This window comes from Clarias gariepinus, chromosome 18, assembly GCF_024256425.1.
Source record: "Clarias gariepinus isolate MV-2021 ecotype Netherlands chromosome 18, CGAR_prim_01v2, whole genome shotgun sequence".
Classification (NCBI taxonomy): Eukaryota; Metazoa; Chordata; class Actinopteri; order Siluriformes; family Clariidae; genus Clarias; species Clarias gariepinus.
In genome coordinates, this window is record NC_071117.1 from 26,821,634 (window position 1) to 26,837,826 (window position 16,193).

Below are 16,193 nucleotides of genomic sequence, written 5' to 3' on the forward strand. Positions count from 1 at the left end.
CGTCTGTGTGCAGTTAACTAAGGCTCTAACCAAACATATCTGCCTTTCCTTTGTGGACTCTGATAACTAGACAGACATTGATGTGTGGGTTTTGCATGATTATGCACCTGACAAACCTGATAACAAAACTGTGTGTGTTTTAGGGGATGGGACCTCTCTGGAGGTTTGGGGCTCTGGCAAAGGACTCCGGCAGTTCATTTTCTCTGTCGACTTGGCTCGTCTTATCATCTGGGTGTTAAGAGAATATGACGAGATAGAGCCAATCATTCTTTCAGGTACTCACTCTCCACCCGTGCATTCTTGTTACAACACATGAACGGAAAGCGTTACATAAAGACCAGTTTAACAGCATGAGTGGTACATTTCTTCTGTAAAGTTAGACTGAATTCTATATTATGCCTATGGTTACCAGGGGGCCAAGCACCAAAGGGTGCATAGTGTTTCTTCTTCTTCTTCTTCCTCCTCTTCTTCTTCTTATTTCTGCTACTAAAGTCTGCATATTAAGCATACTGACTGAAATGCATAACTTTATGTGATACTTTTACTTATCTTCTGTGTCTGTAGACAAACAAACAAATAAACATATACCGAAGATAAAAACAAGCTAAAGAAGTGAATGTAATAAAGTAGACTGGAATAGAGAGGGGGAAAATAATAAATTAAAATGGTAACAGAAAAAAATACAATCAAAATAGAATAGAATAAATTGGTGGGGAAATGATGACAAAAACACATACACATGGAATTAAACAGTGAAATCAGCTAAAAAAAAAACAAACGTTAAGTAAAATAGATAAAATTTTGAATAAAACATGAATTAAACAAGGAACAAACAAAATGATAACATTTCGGATTCGACTCCTTCTGAATCACTCACTAAACGAATGGTTTGAATTACTTGAATCAGTAGGGATTCTGAATGCATTTTCCTATTGTCCATCATGCATTGTCCATATTGTCCATTGTTCATTTATTATATATTTAAATATTTTGAGTCTGTTTTTATTTGTGACCATAAAATGTAAATGACTGAGAATCATGAATTATGAAACACCAATATTTATTTTAATGACAAATGCACATAGAAACAATTTTAGGCAACAACATATATAACAAATGAATAAAATGATTATAAATATATCTGCGGTATCAAATTTTTTTTTTTTTTTTTTTAGATTTAAGGAAAATCCATGTGGTAAAGTCGACATTTGAGCTGGGGTTTTCCTGCATATAATACAGTCATTGTATACATTGAGCTGAATCATCGCACTGTTAGCGCCATTAGCATTACAGTTCTGGTGAAGGTGTGTTGTTTTGGAAACCGGCCTGATGCGATATAAATGCCAGAGGCGTTTTTTTTTATCCCAGTTTTCTCATAATACACATCTACATAGATGTTTGTTGGTAATATAATCAGATTATAGGACGGCGCATCTAACCACACAATACCGTAAAAGTGAAACAGCTGCGGTTTGTTGTGTCATTGTGATACGCATTCTGCCTGTTTGTGCCATGGTCCTCCACTAGGGGCGCTCAGCAAAGCCTCAGAATCATTGGACTCATGAACACACACCGAGGCCTTCGGATCCGGCTGTTTCACTCCGCGCTGCGAGTTCGGCGGATCAGCCGAGTCCAACGGTTCAAATGAATCAGACGGATTAGTCGCCGCTATTCTGAGTCTCTTACTTGTTTTAAAAACAACCATTTGTTCCTACAATTAATAGCTAACAACTACTGAGAACAACTGAATGGTGTGATTACAGTTTGTGTTTATGTATGTTGTTAGCAACAAAATAACTTAGGACTCAACTGATTATGTTATACATCTCTATATTAGTGATGGGTCATTCATGAATGATTCGTTCTTTTTGAACGAATCTTTAACGAAAGAACGAAGAACGAGTAGTCTCGGAGAGTGATTTGTTCATTTTCTACTGGGCGCGCATGCGCAAATCATCGCAAAACCTCCGTAGGTTATGTACAGGAAACAGAATTGAACGGTTCTTCTCGATTAAGTCTTCAAGTCCCGAGTTGTTCGTTCTTTTGTCACGTGACTCCCATAGACGCTATGTGTTGCAATAGATTCAAAAGAACGAACGACTCAGACTAGAAGATATGATGGTGAGCTGCTCATTCTGTTTATTATAATATGTCCTTAGTTGCATTGTATCATTACTAAAACTATAGTGTTGGGGGGGTCTTTTTATTGAAAAGGCATAATTTTATTTTATTTTTGATCAAAAGAACGAAATGAACTAAATGAAAAGATTCGTTCATTTTGATGAACGAGAGTCAAAGAAGCGAGTCACTAAAATAATTCAAACTTCCCATCACTACTCTCTATTGTATATATAGTGGTCACGTGAGACTTTTTGACGAACAGGGTCATAAAAATTCCATCATAATTTATTATTGCCCATCATATAAATTTTCATATTTTCTTTTATTTTTCTTTTATTTGTTTGTATGAATGTCACTCTTTGGAATCGATATACTAACTTACAAAAATGCTTATAAATGTCTGATAATAATAAAGGTGGCTATGTTTGGCTTGTGCAATACTGTTCTCTTACAGTGCTGCTTACTTATTAACCCACACACACACACACACGCGCGTTTCTCTGTTCTTTTTACAGTTGGAGAAGAGGATGAGATGACCATTAAAGATGTAGTGGACGAGATTGTAAAAGCTTTTAATTTCACAGGACCTGTGAATGTATCCTTTACTTTATGCATACTGTGTGTGTGTGTGTGTGTGTGTGTGTACTAACCTGGCCTTGAACTGAAATCTGAACTTTAAACTCTACAACGGCGCTCATGAAACTGTTTCCCACTTATTATTCCCTAACAAGCAAGCATATTTATACAGCACATTTCATACACATTAGAAATTAAACATGCTTTACATAATGCATCTATTATGTTTTTAAAGAGAATGGAAAACAATTTAAAGAATTATGATAAAGCACGCTAGCTTAGTGTTAGGTTAGCATAGTCACCTCGCATCTCCAGGGTCCGGGTTTGATTCCCGCCTCGGCTCTGTGTGCGTTGGGTTTGCAAGTTCTTCCAGTGCTTGGTGGGTTTCCTTCGGGTACTCTGGTTTCCTCCCACGGCCCAAAGACATGCAGATGAGACTAAATGGTGTTCCCAAATTGCCCATAGTGTGTGAATGAGCATGTAAGTGTGTGTGTGTCCTGCGTTTCTGCAATCCTGTATACATGGTAAAGCGGTACAGACAATGAGGGTTGGAAAAGAGCATTTTGAAAGAGTTGTAAGATGTATGATGTTTAAGGCCGTTGTCACACCGCAACAAAGACCTAAAGTTCCCACTATGTCGTAAAAAAAATATCAAAATATGCAGTGGGAACAGGGACAAAGTGGAAGAGTGTGCATTTATCAAGTTTATTTTAAGTACTTGATGGCCATGTCCCTGTCAGGTTCTCCATTAAAATTAAAAAACATGAATAGGCCTCCGGATGTGTCTAGTGAAATTTGAAACCTTGTCAATATTGCACCTAGATTATTTAAACAGGTGTTCGTTCTCAGTGCCCTACCCTTTTAATAAGCAGTGAGCACGCTTTCTTTTTTTGTTGCTGTGAAAAAAAAAAGGTTTTAATGCATCCAGTTTTATTTTTTAAGGCATGTACATTTGGTTTATATAGATTTTTTATCATCTGCATAGCTGTCATGAGAAACCCCATAGTCCTGGATAATAGTAATATTAAAAATTAAAAAAAAGCAGGAATAACGTGTAAGGAGAACAGTAGAGGACCTAGGACTGGAAGAATCACACTCCACTATATTTAGTCTTGTATACACTATCGCTATACAAGACTAAATATAAACCTTTCCTGAAGGTCCGAACTCATTTTCTAGTCTGTCTAGAAGGTTTTTATAATCTGTAGTGTCTGATAGGATCTTAACACCAAGAGCACTGAACTTCCCTAAATGGTATATAACAAGGTCGTTTAAAATCTTCTTTTGAGAGAAGTTTCAGTGCCGCGATCAGGAGAGCAGGAACTCTCCAAAAAAAAAAAAGATACATCTGATTAAAACCACAGTCCAATAGTTAGTACCCCTTCTTTTAATTCTACGTTTTTTTTCCATCTAAAGACATAAAAATCATCTTATCATAGCAGGGTTTAGTATTAGGCAAATACAACTAAGACAGCTAAGGTAGCTTTGGGTTTAAGGCAATAGACTACTGCTAATACCCCTATCTCACCTATGTGGTTTTACTCACGGTGAGATGTGGAGTTAGGCACCGTGAGGCGCCGCGATTGCCAGCCGACGTTCCACTGGCATTCCGCAAAGTTCTGTAAGGACCGCAAGCTTTGAAGAAATTAAGACGGAAATGTATTCACAGCGCCAGAAACTCGTGGTGAATCATGATGAACCGTACTGCTGGCCACTGCACGAAAGCGTGCAGGTGAGATAGAGGTATAAAAAAGTCAAAGGTTCAAATCCCAGGACTAGCTGTTGAGCAGGACACTGAACTGCTCGGAAGTACAATGAGATCCAATGTAAGTCACTCTGGATAAGACTGTCCTATTGTAAAAACTTTGAACACAATTTTTTTTGTACTTTCACTTATAAGATACTGAAGCATCGAGACTTCTCATTTCACTTTTTTTGATGATTCCTTATAGGAGTGCGTCATTCACAACATACAACTAGTCTACTGCCAGTAAGCTAAAAAACACACACACACACACACACACAGGGAGGCCCAGAGACGACATCTGACCTGGGTAATGTGCAGCAGAAAGTCACATAGGGGTGGAGAAAAACATGCTGGAGGAATGTGTGTGCTGTCCTTCACATTTATCTGCACATTCTTGTTTGGCTTTGGTTTTCCAAGGGCACAAAACAAATTGAGCGGTTGTAATTCAGTGCGGAATTTTACGAACCCCATCAGTTCGTAACAACGAACTTTATAAGGTCCAAGAGATGCTAAAATTGTCAATAAACCTTACTAGTTTAAAACGTCTAACTCTAGTCTAACTCTAAGCTGTGTCTTGTATTAAACATTTGTTAAAATGTTCCAAAACCATTTAGGATCAAAGACTTTAGGCTCAAGTTTGTTAAAATTTAGTTAACAAGTCAAGTGGCTTTAAGAAAAGATTAACCAGGGAGTGAAAAAGGAGTGGTGTGGAAATGCACTCTGAGTGTGTATGTGTGTGTGTGTGTGTGTGTGTGTGCACAGTAAAACACAGTGTTTGTCCTTGACCCACCCTGTACAGTATGACACAAACAAAAGTGATGGACAGCTGAAGAAAACCGCGAGTAATGCTAAGCTGAGAAGTTACCTTCCAAATTTTACCTTCACCCCATTCCATACAGGTGAACACACACACACACACGCACACACACACACGCACGCGCACGCACTGTCAGGTGGTAATGCAACCTACTGTACTCCAACCTCTGTTAAAAAGAAGAAAAAAAAAGATACAAACACAAAGACTGACACACACACACACTTACTGCAAAACACATTTCCTCACACACTCTGAAACAATAAATATATACACACACACACACTGACTCTGGATCTGCTTATGTTTTTCCTCAGCTGTGAAGGAGACATGTGATTGGTTTGCTGCTAATTACGACACCGCTCGCAAATGAAGGCACCGCTGAGAGACACTCGTCTCCTTTTCCTCTGGTGTTACACCTTCTGTGAACTCTCTTCTGTTCCGGTCTTTTTGTTTAAGAATAAGGACAACTATGGTTCCTTCCAATCTCAGGTTATTTGTTTTTTTGATATGTTTAGAATGCTACGGAACCCCTAAAAGGACACTTTGGAGGAAAAAAAAATCCACCTTGGCAACAAAAAAAAAAAGCCAGGCAAAAAAAATTATAAAAAATGCGAGGCAAAAGAAAAATGCTAGGCAAAAAAAATTTAAAATGCGAGGCAAAAAAAATAAAAAATGCGAGGCAAAAAAAAAAAAAAAAACGGGATATGAGACACGAGGGGAAAAAATCTGGAGAGGAAAAGGAAACCGAGACCGAGATGCATGTTTAACATCAGCCGAGTATTATCTTTCCCCGTATGCGTCTTCTTCTTCTTTTAAAATTTTTTTAGTGATTGGCAGCCAGTCTTTAGGCGCATTACTGACTTGGTTGGACTTGTTGGATTGGATCGATATTACATGATCAAGGATCAAGCCTTTAGAAGCATTGCTGCCACCTGCTGCAAACTTTTTGCGAGATCTCGCAAACGTTCTGCGATATGCACAATCTTAATTTTTTTGCCTTGCATTTTTTTTTTTTTTTTTTTTTTGTCAAGGTGAAATTTTTTTCCCTCCAAAGTTTATTTTTTTTCCACACATGTCCCTTTAGGGGGCTCCGTAGAATGCTGTGCTGTTTTTTTTTTTTATCTGATGACAATCACTTAAAAAAAATCATTTAAAAAATAAAATTATACTTTGATCTAAATCTTGCTCTTTTTCTTTATTTTCACAAGAAAGCTTGAAGACATTTGATTGGTTAAAACCAGAACATGTAACAACATGGTGCTAATTTCCTTCTAGCCACTTTCCTTCACAGACAATCAGTTATAGTCAGGTGATCAGGTGATTACACAAAGGGACACACCAGTGTCTCCCCTAAACCTGTTTTAGCATGATGTTGCTCCATGAAGACATGGTGTGTCAAGAGTGTGTTTGAGTCTAGGAACTCGAACCGAACCCCACTGAACGATCGACCTCCTAGACATCCTGACGTCAGCACCTGAGATGACTTGTGCTCCTGTAGCTGACACTCCAAAATCTAGCAGAAAACCTTTAAAGAAGAAGTGGAGCTCAGTGTAAAAACAAACAGGGAACAAATCTAGAATGACGCAACAAACGAGCAAAAACAAACTTTTGGCTGTGCAGTGTGGCGTACTGAGACTGTATAATGACTCGCAGCTCATCTACATGTACATTGTCCTTAAACAGTGTAATACACTGTGATACAAATGTTTTTTTTAATATTTACGACTTTTATTATATTTTTAATCACTGTTAAAAATGTAAATTAGTGTAACTGTCAACTAAAGGGGTTTCCTCACTGCATAAATAACAGTTGTTTTTTTTTGCCTTAACTATGGAAAAATGTTGTGCAGTCTGGAGAAAAAAAAGTTTATTTAAGGTTCGTGAGTGAGGCAACATGAACAAGGTTCGGTTTATCCTCGAGAAGTGAGCACAACCACAGATTCCGAAGTTCCAAAGTTCCGAGTTCAGATCTAGATGATACCACAAACCAGCTGTGGTTGTGTTCACATCAGGACCCAGAGATCATTTCTGAGAACACTTGACCCAAAGTCTGGTTTATTTTGTTCAGTAAGAACACAATCGTTCCGCACTTGGGAACCGATGAGGAGTTCACAGGCACAGTACAGATTATTTGAGAACGGATCAAGTTTATGGTTGTACATCATCAGTGCTGTTGGTCTCCTCTGAAATCTCCGTCCCCTGACCTAAACAGCTGTAGCGGAAAGTCTAGAATGGCGCACAAGTGCTCTTGCATTTAATGGTGGCTAACAAACCGAGTAGATGGATACTGCCACCTGCTGTATTGGAGATTGTAAATACACAAGTGTATTGGATTAAATTTTTCAATTCAATTTTATTGAAAAAAATGTGTTTAGATAATAATAAGATTGTGAGATTGTTCCTGATGAGCGAGGATGACCGTGTCAAGGGAAAGCTCACTGAGATGGCAGTAGGTAGAAACCTTGAGAGGAACCGGACTTACCATGGAACCCATCCTCATTTTGGTGATAATGGATAATGGAAATTATATAACGACATGTGGGTTAGACTGCTGGAAGTTCATTATAACAGAAGTTGTCCAAGTTATCATGGAGTACAGTTTAACACAGGGGCGAGTCAGCAGATGCAGAGGACAGAGGGGGGTCTGGATCTGGGAGCTCAGGAGCAAAATGTGTAGATCCAAACCATCGTGAAGCAGAATCCAGCTGGAGGTGGTCCTTCTCTGGATGCCTTGGGATGGGTAGAGAAAGGATGAACAGGTGGAAAAGAATTAGCGTAGATGCCGTTCAGGATATTAGCAGCCGTGTACCTGAAATGGACTGGCCAGCGGGAGGAGTATGTAATTAGTATGTAAAGCCTTTGCTACAGATCACTACAGGGATAGCATCATTGCACTTAAAACTTCTTGACGTCACGTGAACTGTGCCACATCTGCTACCTACGATTAATTACAGAAGACCAAAAAGGTTACCGTCTTAGGAAATACACTGCAGAACTACAGGTCATAAAAAGCTGCGAATGTTAGAAGATATTTAAAAGAATTAGCTGGGATCATTCACACCACACCCTTATCACATGACTACCTTAAAGCTTTGTGCTTTTCCAGTTATCCTACTAATCCTAGTAATTATACTAGTAATCTCTTTTAGTAGTTTGCTACTTAAGATGGCTCATATTTTGCCTCAAGAATTTTGTTTAGCAGTTTATACATAATCCGATTGTATTTCAACAATCCGTCACTGACTTACCGCCAGGTTGAGGAACAGTCCTGGAAAACTCCAGACAAAACAAAAACTGTTTATACACCGTACAAACTGACTCGTGGTTGGAGCACCTGATAAAATGGCGGTAAAGCAAAATACAAACCAATACAAACCAAATGTACCAGAGTCGGGTCTTTATCCTGGTCCGGACGGGAAAATAAGATACACAAAAGCCGACATGTAATCAACATTTCTTATTTTTTTACTTTCTGGTGAGTGCAAAAACAGACAGACAATAGCACTATGAAAAGTTAAGAAGTGAAAGAAAAGGGTTTGAGTTGAAGGTGGTGAGGGAAATTTCAGGACGGCTCACGCCAGTCCCTGAACCTTTGGTACATTCAGTGCAAAAGTTAAAAAGAGCATAAATTTATGGAATAATGTGAGGCGGGATTAACCCTATAAGGAGGATGATTTGTTCCAGTTTTTTTTTTTAATTTAGAGACAGCTTTGTTTTATTAAAACATTCGCGAGCGTACGGTATTACGCAGACGTACAGGTTGACGGCAGTGTTGGAAAGAGTCCAAACGAACGTAAGTTTGAGCGGCTACGACGCTTTCTCACTTAAAGATGCCTGTACGTCCCGTCTAAAGCTTGGTTACAAAAAAGAACGAAATAAATAAAACAATTAAGAACGAAAGTTTTGTCCTACTCTGTTACATTTGCTTCTCTGTGTAACTCTAAGAGCTCTCAGTCACAGGCTTATCCCCCTCTGTGTCACAGACATCATGCCAGCTTGAGAAATCTAAGAGTAGAGTAAATATAAAGATAATTATCAATATAGAAATATGTTAAAGTGTATACATTTTAACCAGTGCATTCAGTTTGATTGTGTGTGTGAATGTTTGATATGGATGAGTGTCGTAGGTTTGGGTGATTATAAAAAAAAAAAAAAAAAAAAAAAGATTTTTTGCCAGGAGAACTTGTAACATTCAGCATGGGGGAAAAAAAGTCACGTTCAAGAGTCTCCACGTGATAAATTCCCGAGTCGCTCGGAAGGTTTTCTGCTAGAAACGAGACTTTCCCTCGTCAGCACATTTCCAGCGATGTACAGTGCGCGTGGTGCCCGTGAAGGTTCTGAGCCTGAGGTCTTGACAACCAGTTTTCTGAGTGAACTACAACTCACAAACCACGCCTCGGCTTTCCGGCGATTTTTCCTCTACCGCTGTTCCTTTAATCCCGGGTGCACGTCCTGATTTATCTCCCACCTGGTTGGGACGGGTAAGAACACTTGTCACTGATTGGTGCATTAAAATGCATTCGAGTGTGTGTTTGCTAACAGTTTGGTCTAAGGTCCTGAAGAATCGTGCGGAACACTGGGGGGTCGAGGGTTACTCTAAACCAAAGGTGCTGGTCTCCTCCACTGCGGTTAGCATCTTCTCGTACAGCATGGAGAAGGAAGGATACGGCGGCAGGTCGAGGCGATTAAAACACGTGTGAGCCCTGTCGATATGTGAAAAATAAAAGGCAATGTTAATGGACAAATAAATGTCATACGTAATATATTTTCATTGTAACAGCCCACTGAGTTTCCTTATTACTTTCGCATGTGTCGAAGTTATTGTTTTTTTGGATGCGCCACTTACTGAGGCTTACAAACAAAAACGTGTGTTTATCCTGGTCTGGGGTACCTGGGTAATGATGTGATCTTGCCCCACTTTTCCACACAGAAGCGACGAGGGCCGTTGCTGCCCCTGAGAGAGGCGAAGCCCTCGTAGGGAATACTGGACGTCCCTGTTACGAACTAAACACCAAAACACAGTGTCAAGTACTGCTGCTTTAAAGGGTGGACTGTCTGTTCACGTATGTGCATGTGTGTGTCTGTGTGTGTGCTCACCTGAAGCAACCTCAGCCTCTGCTCATTATTAAATCGCTCCACCGCTGCCCAGAACCAGCGAATTACAATATGGTTGTCATGGTAACCTAGACAGAACCATAAATAATAACTTGTACACTGATGTTTTTTTTGTTTGTTTATTTATACATTTTTTCTGTGCTGCATTACCTCCTCGATATTCAGTGTTGTTTCTCCAGTCGCTCAGATCGATCTCTGCCGTGCCAGCGATCACCAGCTCCAGCTCCCGGGCGTCGAACACAGACACGAGCCTGGCGTCCACCACCTGCACGCACACACACAGACACGTGATGATATGTTTCCCCAAAAGTGACATACTAAAAAAAAATCTTTCCATACAACAGGAGCTTCACAGACCTCATAGAAGCCTCGCACCAAGCTTTCAGTCTGCTGGACAACTCCTCTCTCTATCCTCCACTTTACCATGCGCTCTATGTACTCCTTCTTGTTCTTCTCCGACACAGGGATGTTGGCGCCGCCGGGCTTTAGCTCTCGCTCAGTGATCTGGAAACGCGACACACACAATATATAATATAACCATACAGTAAAGCAGGTTCGAAGAACGCGCTGATATCAGGTACAGTAGGAAGCATTTATCATAGCATACCTGTCCAAACACTTCCTCGTTAACAGTAAAGGTGAGGTCCAGCATGTCCTCAATGTCATTGTCCTTCATCCACTGCAAGCTCTGGTGGAATTCCTCATCCAGGTACTCTAAATCACTCAGATCACACGGACTAGTGATAGAAAAAAAATGGATGTGCACGGATTACTTGAAGTTAAGATTACTTAATCTTACAGTATCTGGGGATTGATTCTGCCTGATTTGTGTCACTTAACATAAAAATAACTTCCAATTAAGGTAGAAATTAAAGTAATGTCAATCTTTTTTTCATATATATATATATATATATATAGCCAAAAGTTTTTGCTCTCCTGACTTCTTCACATGCATATGAACTCCTAATCCATAGGGTTTGATGTTGGCCCTGCCCCCTCTGCAGCTTTTTTGGGAAGGCTTTTCACATGGATCATTCTTCCAGAAGCGCATTTGTGAGGTCAGACACTGATGTTGAACGAGAAGGCCTGGCCCACGGTCACCGTTCTCTTATCATTCCAAGATTGTTCTATCGGGTTGAGGTTGTTTTATCAACCTTGCTTTATGCACTGGTGAGCAGTCATGTTGGAACTGGAAGCGGCTGTCTCCAAACTCTTCCCACAAAGGTGGGAGCATAAAACTGTCCAAAAGTTTATAGTATGCTGAAGGATTAAGAGTTTCTTTCACTGGAGGTAAGATGCCGAGCCCAACCCTTGAACAACAACCCTGCACCAGTTCCAACTTGACTATGCACTCCCACTTGGTACAGTCTTGCAATTTATTCCTGAAATGCTGCTTCAATAGACAAACTTTAATAGAAACACTACCTACGAGACCTGCTAGTTTATATGGTTCTCTAATCAGCCAATCAGGTGTCAGAACCATACTGCACCATGGGGAAGACAGAAGAACTGCCAATGGGACGGCATATTAAGGTATTTGAAAATTTAAAAAGCAATGAAAAGATATCTCAACCCTTGTACATGCCAGTCAGTACTGTTTGACCTCTGATGAAGAGGTAAATAATAAGAGGTTCTGTTTATTCTAAGCCACGTTCAAGTAGAACAAGGAAGACTTCACCAACTACTGCCAGAAGAATTCTTCGTAACAAAGAAAAGCCCACAAACAATTGCTCTGAAAAAAACAGGGTGGTTTTGTTTTTTCAAGGAGCACAAAAAGAAGGTACTTGATAACAAATGATCTGCCTGGTCGAGATGGCAGAAGAAAGCCGTTAATCCGCTCATGCTACAAAAAAAATCCATACAGTACGTCTGAGAGTACCTAGACAAGCCTCACAGCTTTTGTCATTTGAAGTGACAAACCCAAAATTACACTTTATGTTTGGAGAGGAGTGAAAAGGGCACTACGGCAATCCATTCTCCACAGTAAAGTATGGTAGTGGATCACTTATGTTTTGGGGCACTGTGAGCTCCAGTGGACTCACTCGGACGTTCCAACACGCCAATTATCCAAAACACAAGGTCACTTAGATGCTTCAATGGCTACAGCAGAAAAAGCTGAAGGTTCTGGAGTGGCCATCACAATCTCCTGACCTTAATATCATTGAGCCACTTTGGGGAGATTTCAAGCAAAAAGTTTACAGAGAGTGAAAGCATTTCGCCAAGAAGAAAGCCAAGGGCAGCTATACGAATTGAGGGAATTAAGGACTTTATGCACAATTATTCCAAAAAGACTGAATGCTAAAGGGGGAAATACTGTACACAATATTAAGAACAAGGTATGTAAATGTATGAACAGGGATCATTTCCTCATTTTCTTTATTGTCATATTTTGTTTGACTGTAACATTCTGTTGTGCCTTACACAAGAACTTGAGTCCATTAAATAATAAAATGAATTAGTTTTGTGAGAAGACTTACAGGGGTTAGACAATGAAACTGAAACACTGGCCAATTTAGTGTTGGAGGTTTCATGGCTGAATTTGACCAGCCTGGTGGCCAATATTCATTGATTGCACATTTAACCAGTAAGAGCAGAGTGTGAAGGTTTCAAATTTCGAATGAGGACAAATTGTTGGTGCGCGTCTCGCTGGCGCATCTGTGACCAAGACAGCAAGTCTATGTGATGTATCAAGAGCCACAGTATCCAGGGTAATGTCAGCATACCACCAAGAAGGATGAACCACATCCAACAGGAGTAACTGTGAATGCAAGAGGAAGGATAACGGGGTGCTAACCCGGATTGTATCCAAAAAACATAAAACCACAGCTGCTCAACTCACCGCAGGATTAAATGTGCACCTCAATTCTCCTGTTTCCACCAAAACTGTTAGTCGGAAGCTCCACAGGGTCAATGTACATGGCTGGGCTGCTAAAGCCAAACCTTTGGTCACTCGTGCCAATGCCAAACTTCGCCAACTTTTGCCAATGGTGCAAACAGCAAAAATCTTGGGCTGAGGACAATGTAAAACATGTATTGTTCTCTGAAAAGTCCACCTTCACTGTGTTTCCCACATCTGGAAGAGTTCCCGGTGTGGAGAAGCCCAAAAGAAGCATACCACATTCTTTGGGCTGCAATATCATGGCATTCCCTAGGTCCAGTACCTGTACTAGATGGGCGCATCACTACCAAACCATTCTGGAGCACCATGTGCACCCAATGTTTATATTGTATATCTGTCAATATATTTATATATTGTATCCTGAGGGAATATTGTATTAGGATGATAATGCACCAATACACACAGCAAGACTGGTGACAGAGTGGTTTGATGAACATGAAAGTGAAGTTGAACATCTCCCATGGCCTGCACAGTCACCAGATCAAAATAATATTGAGCCACTTTGGGGTGTTTTGGAGGCACGAGTCAGGAAATGTTTTCCTCCACCAGCCTCACGTAGTGACCTGGCCACTATTCTGCAAGAAGGATGACTCAAAATCCTTTTGGCCACTGTGCAGGACTTGTATCTGTCATTCCCAAGACGAAATGATGCTGTACTGACCGCAAAAGGAGGCCCTACACCATACTAAAGAATTATTGTGGTCTAAAACCAAGCGTGTCAGTTTCATTGTCCAACCCCTGTATGTTTGCTTTAAAAAAATGGACTAAGACTGTATGTAAGTAAGTTGATATGTTACAGTGTATAAAGAATAGTGCATTAAATATATAATTTAAAGGTTAACTTTGAAGAGACATACAAATCAGTTTGGACTGGGATATCATGTTTTTCCCCTTGATACAAAACACTATAATATAGTATGTTGTTTCAGCATTGTGAAGCATGGTGGTGGGAGGCCTTGACTTATTTTGAGGCACTCTGTGCTTTGTGTGATACTCACATACGCAGCAGCCCCTTGTAGAAAGGTCGAGTGAAAAAGGCATCAAGCAAGTACTGATGGATTAAAGCCAGGCCGAGGATACGGCCACTGAACCGAAACCTTGAGGAAGGGAAGTTGAGATGCGTATAAGGATGGATGCTCTATACAGAGTTTTTAATCGTTTCGTTTAACCTGTCAAGGTAACCTAATGACACGATGCCAAAAATTACCACTACTATTACCACACTAAAAACTCCTAAAAAAGTTAAGATATGCCCTTAAACAACAACAAAATAATAAAAGTCTAACACGCAGATAATTTCTGAATATTGATACTCATTAAGAATTTCGTAATTAAGCAGCTACAGCTGTGACATTTTCAGACCATTCGTGATGATTGTCGACAAAGGCGGACATGGGGCTGATCTGGACGGTGTAAGTGTCATTGGCTGAGTACTCGAACAGGCCGTAGTAAGGGTTAAAGAGTTCACGGGACACCAGGAAAAAGAATTCTCTTGAAGGGCCACTGTAGTCCAGCCTGTGGACAAAACGAACAATTTAGCTCAGCTACGTCAACGCATTTTTTACTTTAATTGTCAGACCAAGATCATTTATCAGTCATGCATCCAGTATGGCAAGAATTCCCCCCCACACACACTCACCCCTCCTCTCCGACGAAGCTGACGTAAAGTTTACTTCGCTGCAAGTCCTTCCTGGAGTAGCACATGATCTGGTTAAACGCATCTTCCAGCAAGTGGTCTCTGCGCATGATCAGTCTGAGATGGAACACAAAATCGGCGTGAGCATTAGAACGTGCGCTGATGTGCGAGAACATTGTTGACTTAGTTTGCAGGTCCTTACTTCACTTTGCCAGGACCTTGGCCGTAACCCTTGGTCTCAAGTTTGCGGTAGAAGTTGCGGAGCTTGGCCTCAAAGTCTCGCTTGTATGGAGCAGGAGCGCGGGCATTGGCTCGTTGTGTGCCTGAAAGATGGATTAGATCTTAATAATAGCTTTAAACAATGAGGTGACAGTCATTAACAAAGAGGACAATGTTCCAACAGGCTTTGGACTTATGATATATAGATTTACAACTTCCTGTAGCTACATGTGACAAACTCTAATAAGCTGTTGTAAAAGTTGTAACTAGTTTTTAGTGCACATTTACTATCCAGTGGCCATTTGCTGCAGACAGTAAGCTCTTAATAGAAGCAGGTGTTTTCCCAGTTAATATTGACCCAGGTTTTACTGTTCTTTACACAGATAAAATACTCTCAGGCTGTGGAAACTCTTATCTTAGAAAGTCTTATCTTAGAGACAAGATAAAGATTTTTTTATTTTTTAATTTAATTTTTTTATAGATATTATACAATTCTGTACAAGGAGGACATTAATCATTTTTGTGTGAGTTTAATACATTTTCTCAATTCTTGGTCTCTTGGCTCTGTGACATCACATGCTATCATAAACTCTATGAACTTTCTTTGATTTACCTATAGGGTACCTACGACACCTCACGATTTGCTATGAATTGTCAAGACTTCATCAAGGAGAAACCAGTGGAGAGAGTGGACAGCTTTCTTGGTGCATCGGTGTTTACATCACGCAAGACCTGTCATGGTCCTGTTACATTAACACCGTGGTGAAGAAGGCGGCACAGGAGCATCTTTACCACCTTATACCCCTGAAAGACTTTAGACTTCCTTTCAAGCTGCTTAGTAACCTTTACTCCTGCTCCATAGAGAGCATCCTGATAGGTAACATCATAACCTAATGAAACTCAATCAGCAAGCAGTGCTGGACCAAGACCAGGAAGATGGTGGAGGACCTCAGCCACCCCAATATCAAACTGTTCTCTCTGTTGCGGTCAGAAAAGCTCTTCCGCTCCCTGAAGGCCAGAAGGCTATTCAGGCCGTCAACCAGAACAACACGAAGAACTAAAC

The 16,193-nt window shown here is 40.2% G+C and overlaps 2 protein-coding genes across 10 annotated transcripts in view; one reads left to right on the forward strand and one right to left on the reverse strand.

Moving 5' to 3' along the window:
• Positions 1-6,441, forward strand: part of LOC128506637 (GDP-L-fucose synthase-like) — a 39,825-nt gene extending 33,384 nt beyond the window's left edge. For all 6 annotated transcript variants that reach the window (XM_053477186.1, XM_053477182.1, XM_053477183.1 and 3 more), the window contains exons 7-10: positions 144-275; positions 2,637-2,716; positions 5,244-5,343; positions 5,576-6,441. In XM_053477186.1, coding sequence (XP_053333161.1) covers positions 144-275; positions 2,637-2,716; positions 5,244-5,343; positions 5,576-5,631 — 368 coding nt within the window. In that variant the 3' untranslated portion in view covers positions 5,632-6,441. The remainder of the gene's footprint in view (positions 1-143; positions 276-2,636; positions 2,717-5,243; positions 5,344-5,575) is intronic.
• Positions 6,442-8,705: 2,264 nt separating this feature from the next.
• The window catches only part of hecw2b (HECT, C2 and WW domain containing E3 ubiquitin protein ligase 2b), a 59,641-nt gene continuing 52,153 nt past the window's right edge, over positions 8,706-16,193 (reverse strand). For 3 of the 4 annotated variants that reach the window (XM_053477179.1, XM_053477177.1, XM_053477178.1), the window contains exons 21-30: positions 15,114-15,234; positions 14,915-15,028; positions 14,638-14,790; positions 14,274-14,372; positions 10,984-11,113; positions 10,734-10,880; positions 10,527-10,641; positions 10,359-10,444; positions 10,153-10,265; positions 8,706-9,964 (exon numbers count right to left, since the gene is read on the reverse strand). In XM_053477179.1, the coding sequence (XP_053333154.1) occupies positions 9,853-9,964; positions 10,153-10,265; positions 10,359-10,444; positions 10,527-10,641; positions 10,734-10,880; positions 10,984-11,113; positions 14,274-14,372; positions 14,638-14,790; positions 14,915-15,028; positions 15,114-15,234 (1,190 nt within the window). In that variant the 3' untranslated portion in view covers positions 8,706-9,852. The remainder of the gene's footprint in view (positions 9,965-10,152; positions 10,266-10,358; positions 10,445-10,526; positions 10,642-10,733; positions 10,881-10,983; positions 11,114-14,273; positions 14,373-14,637; positions 14,791-14,914; positions 15,029-15,113; positions 15,235-16,193) is intronic. The other variant, XM_053477180.1, reaches the window with a different exon arrangement.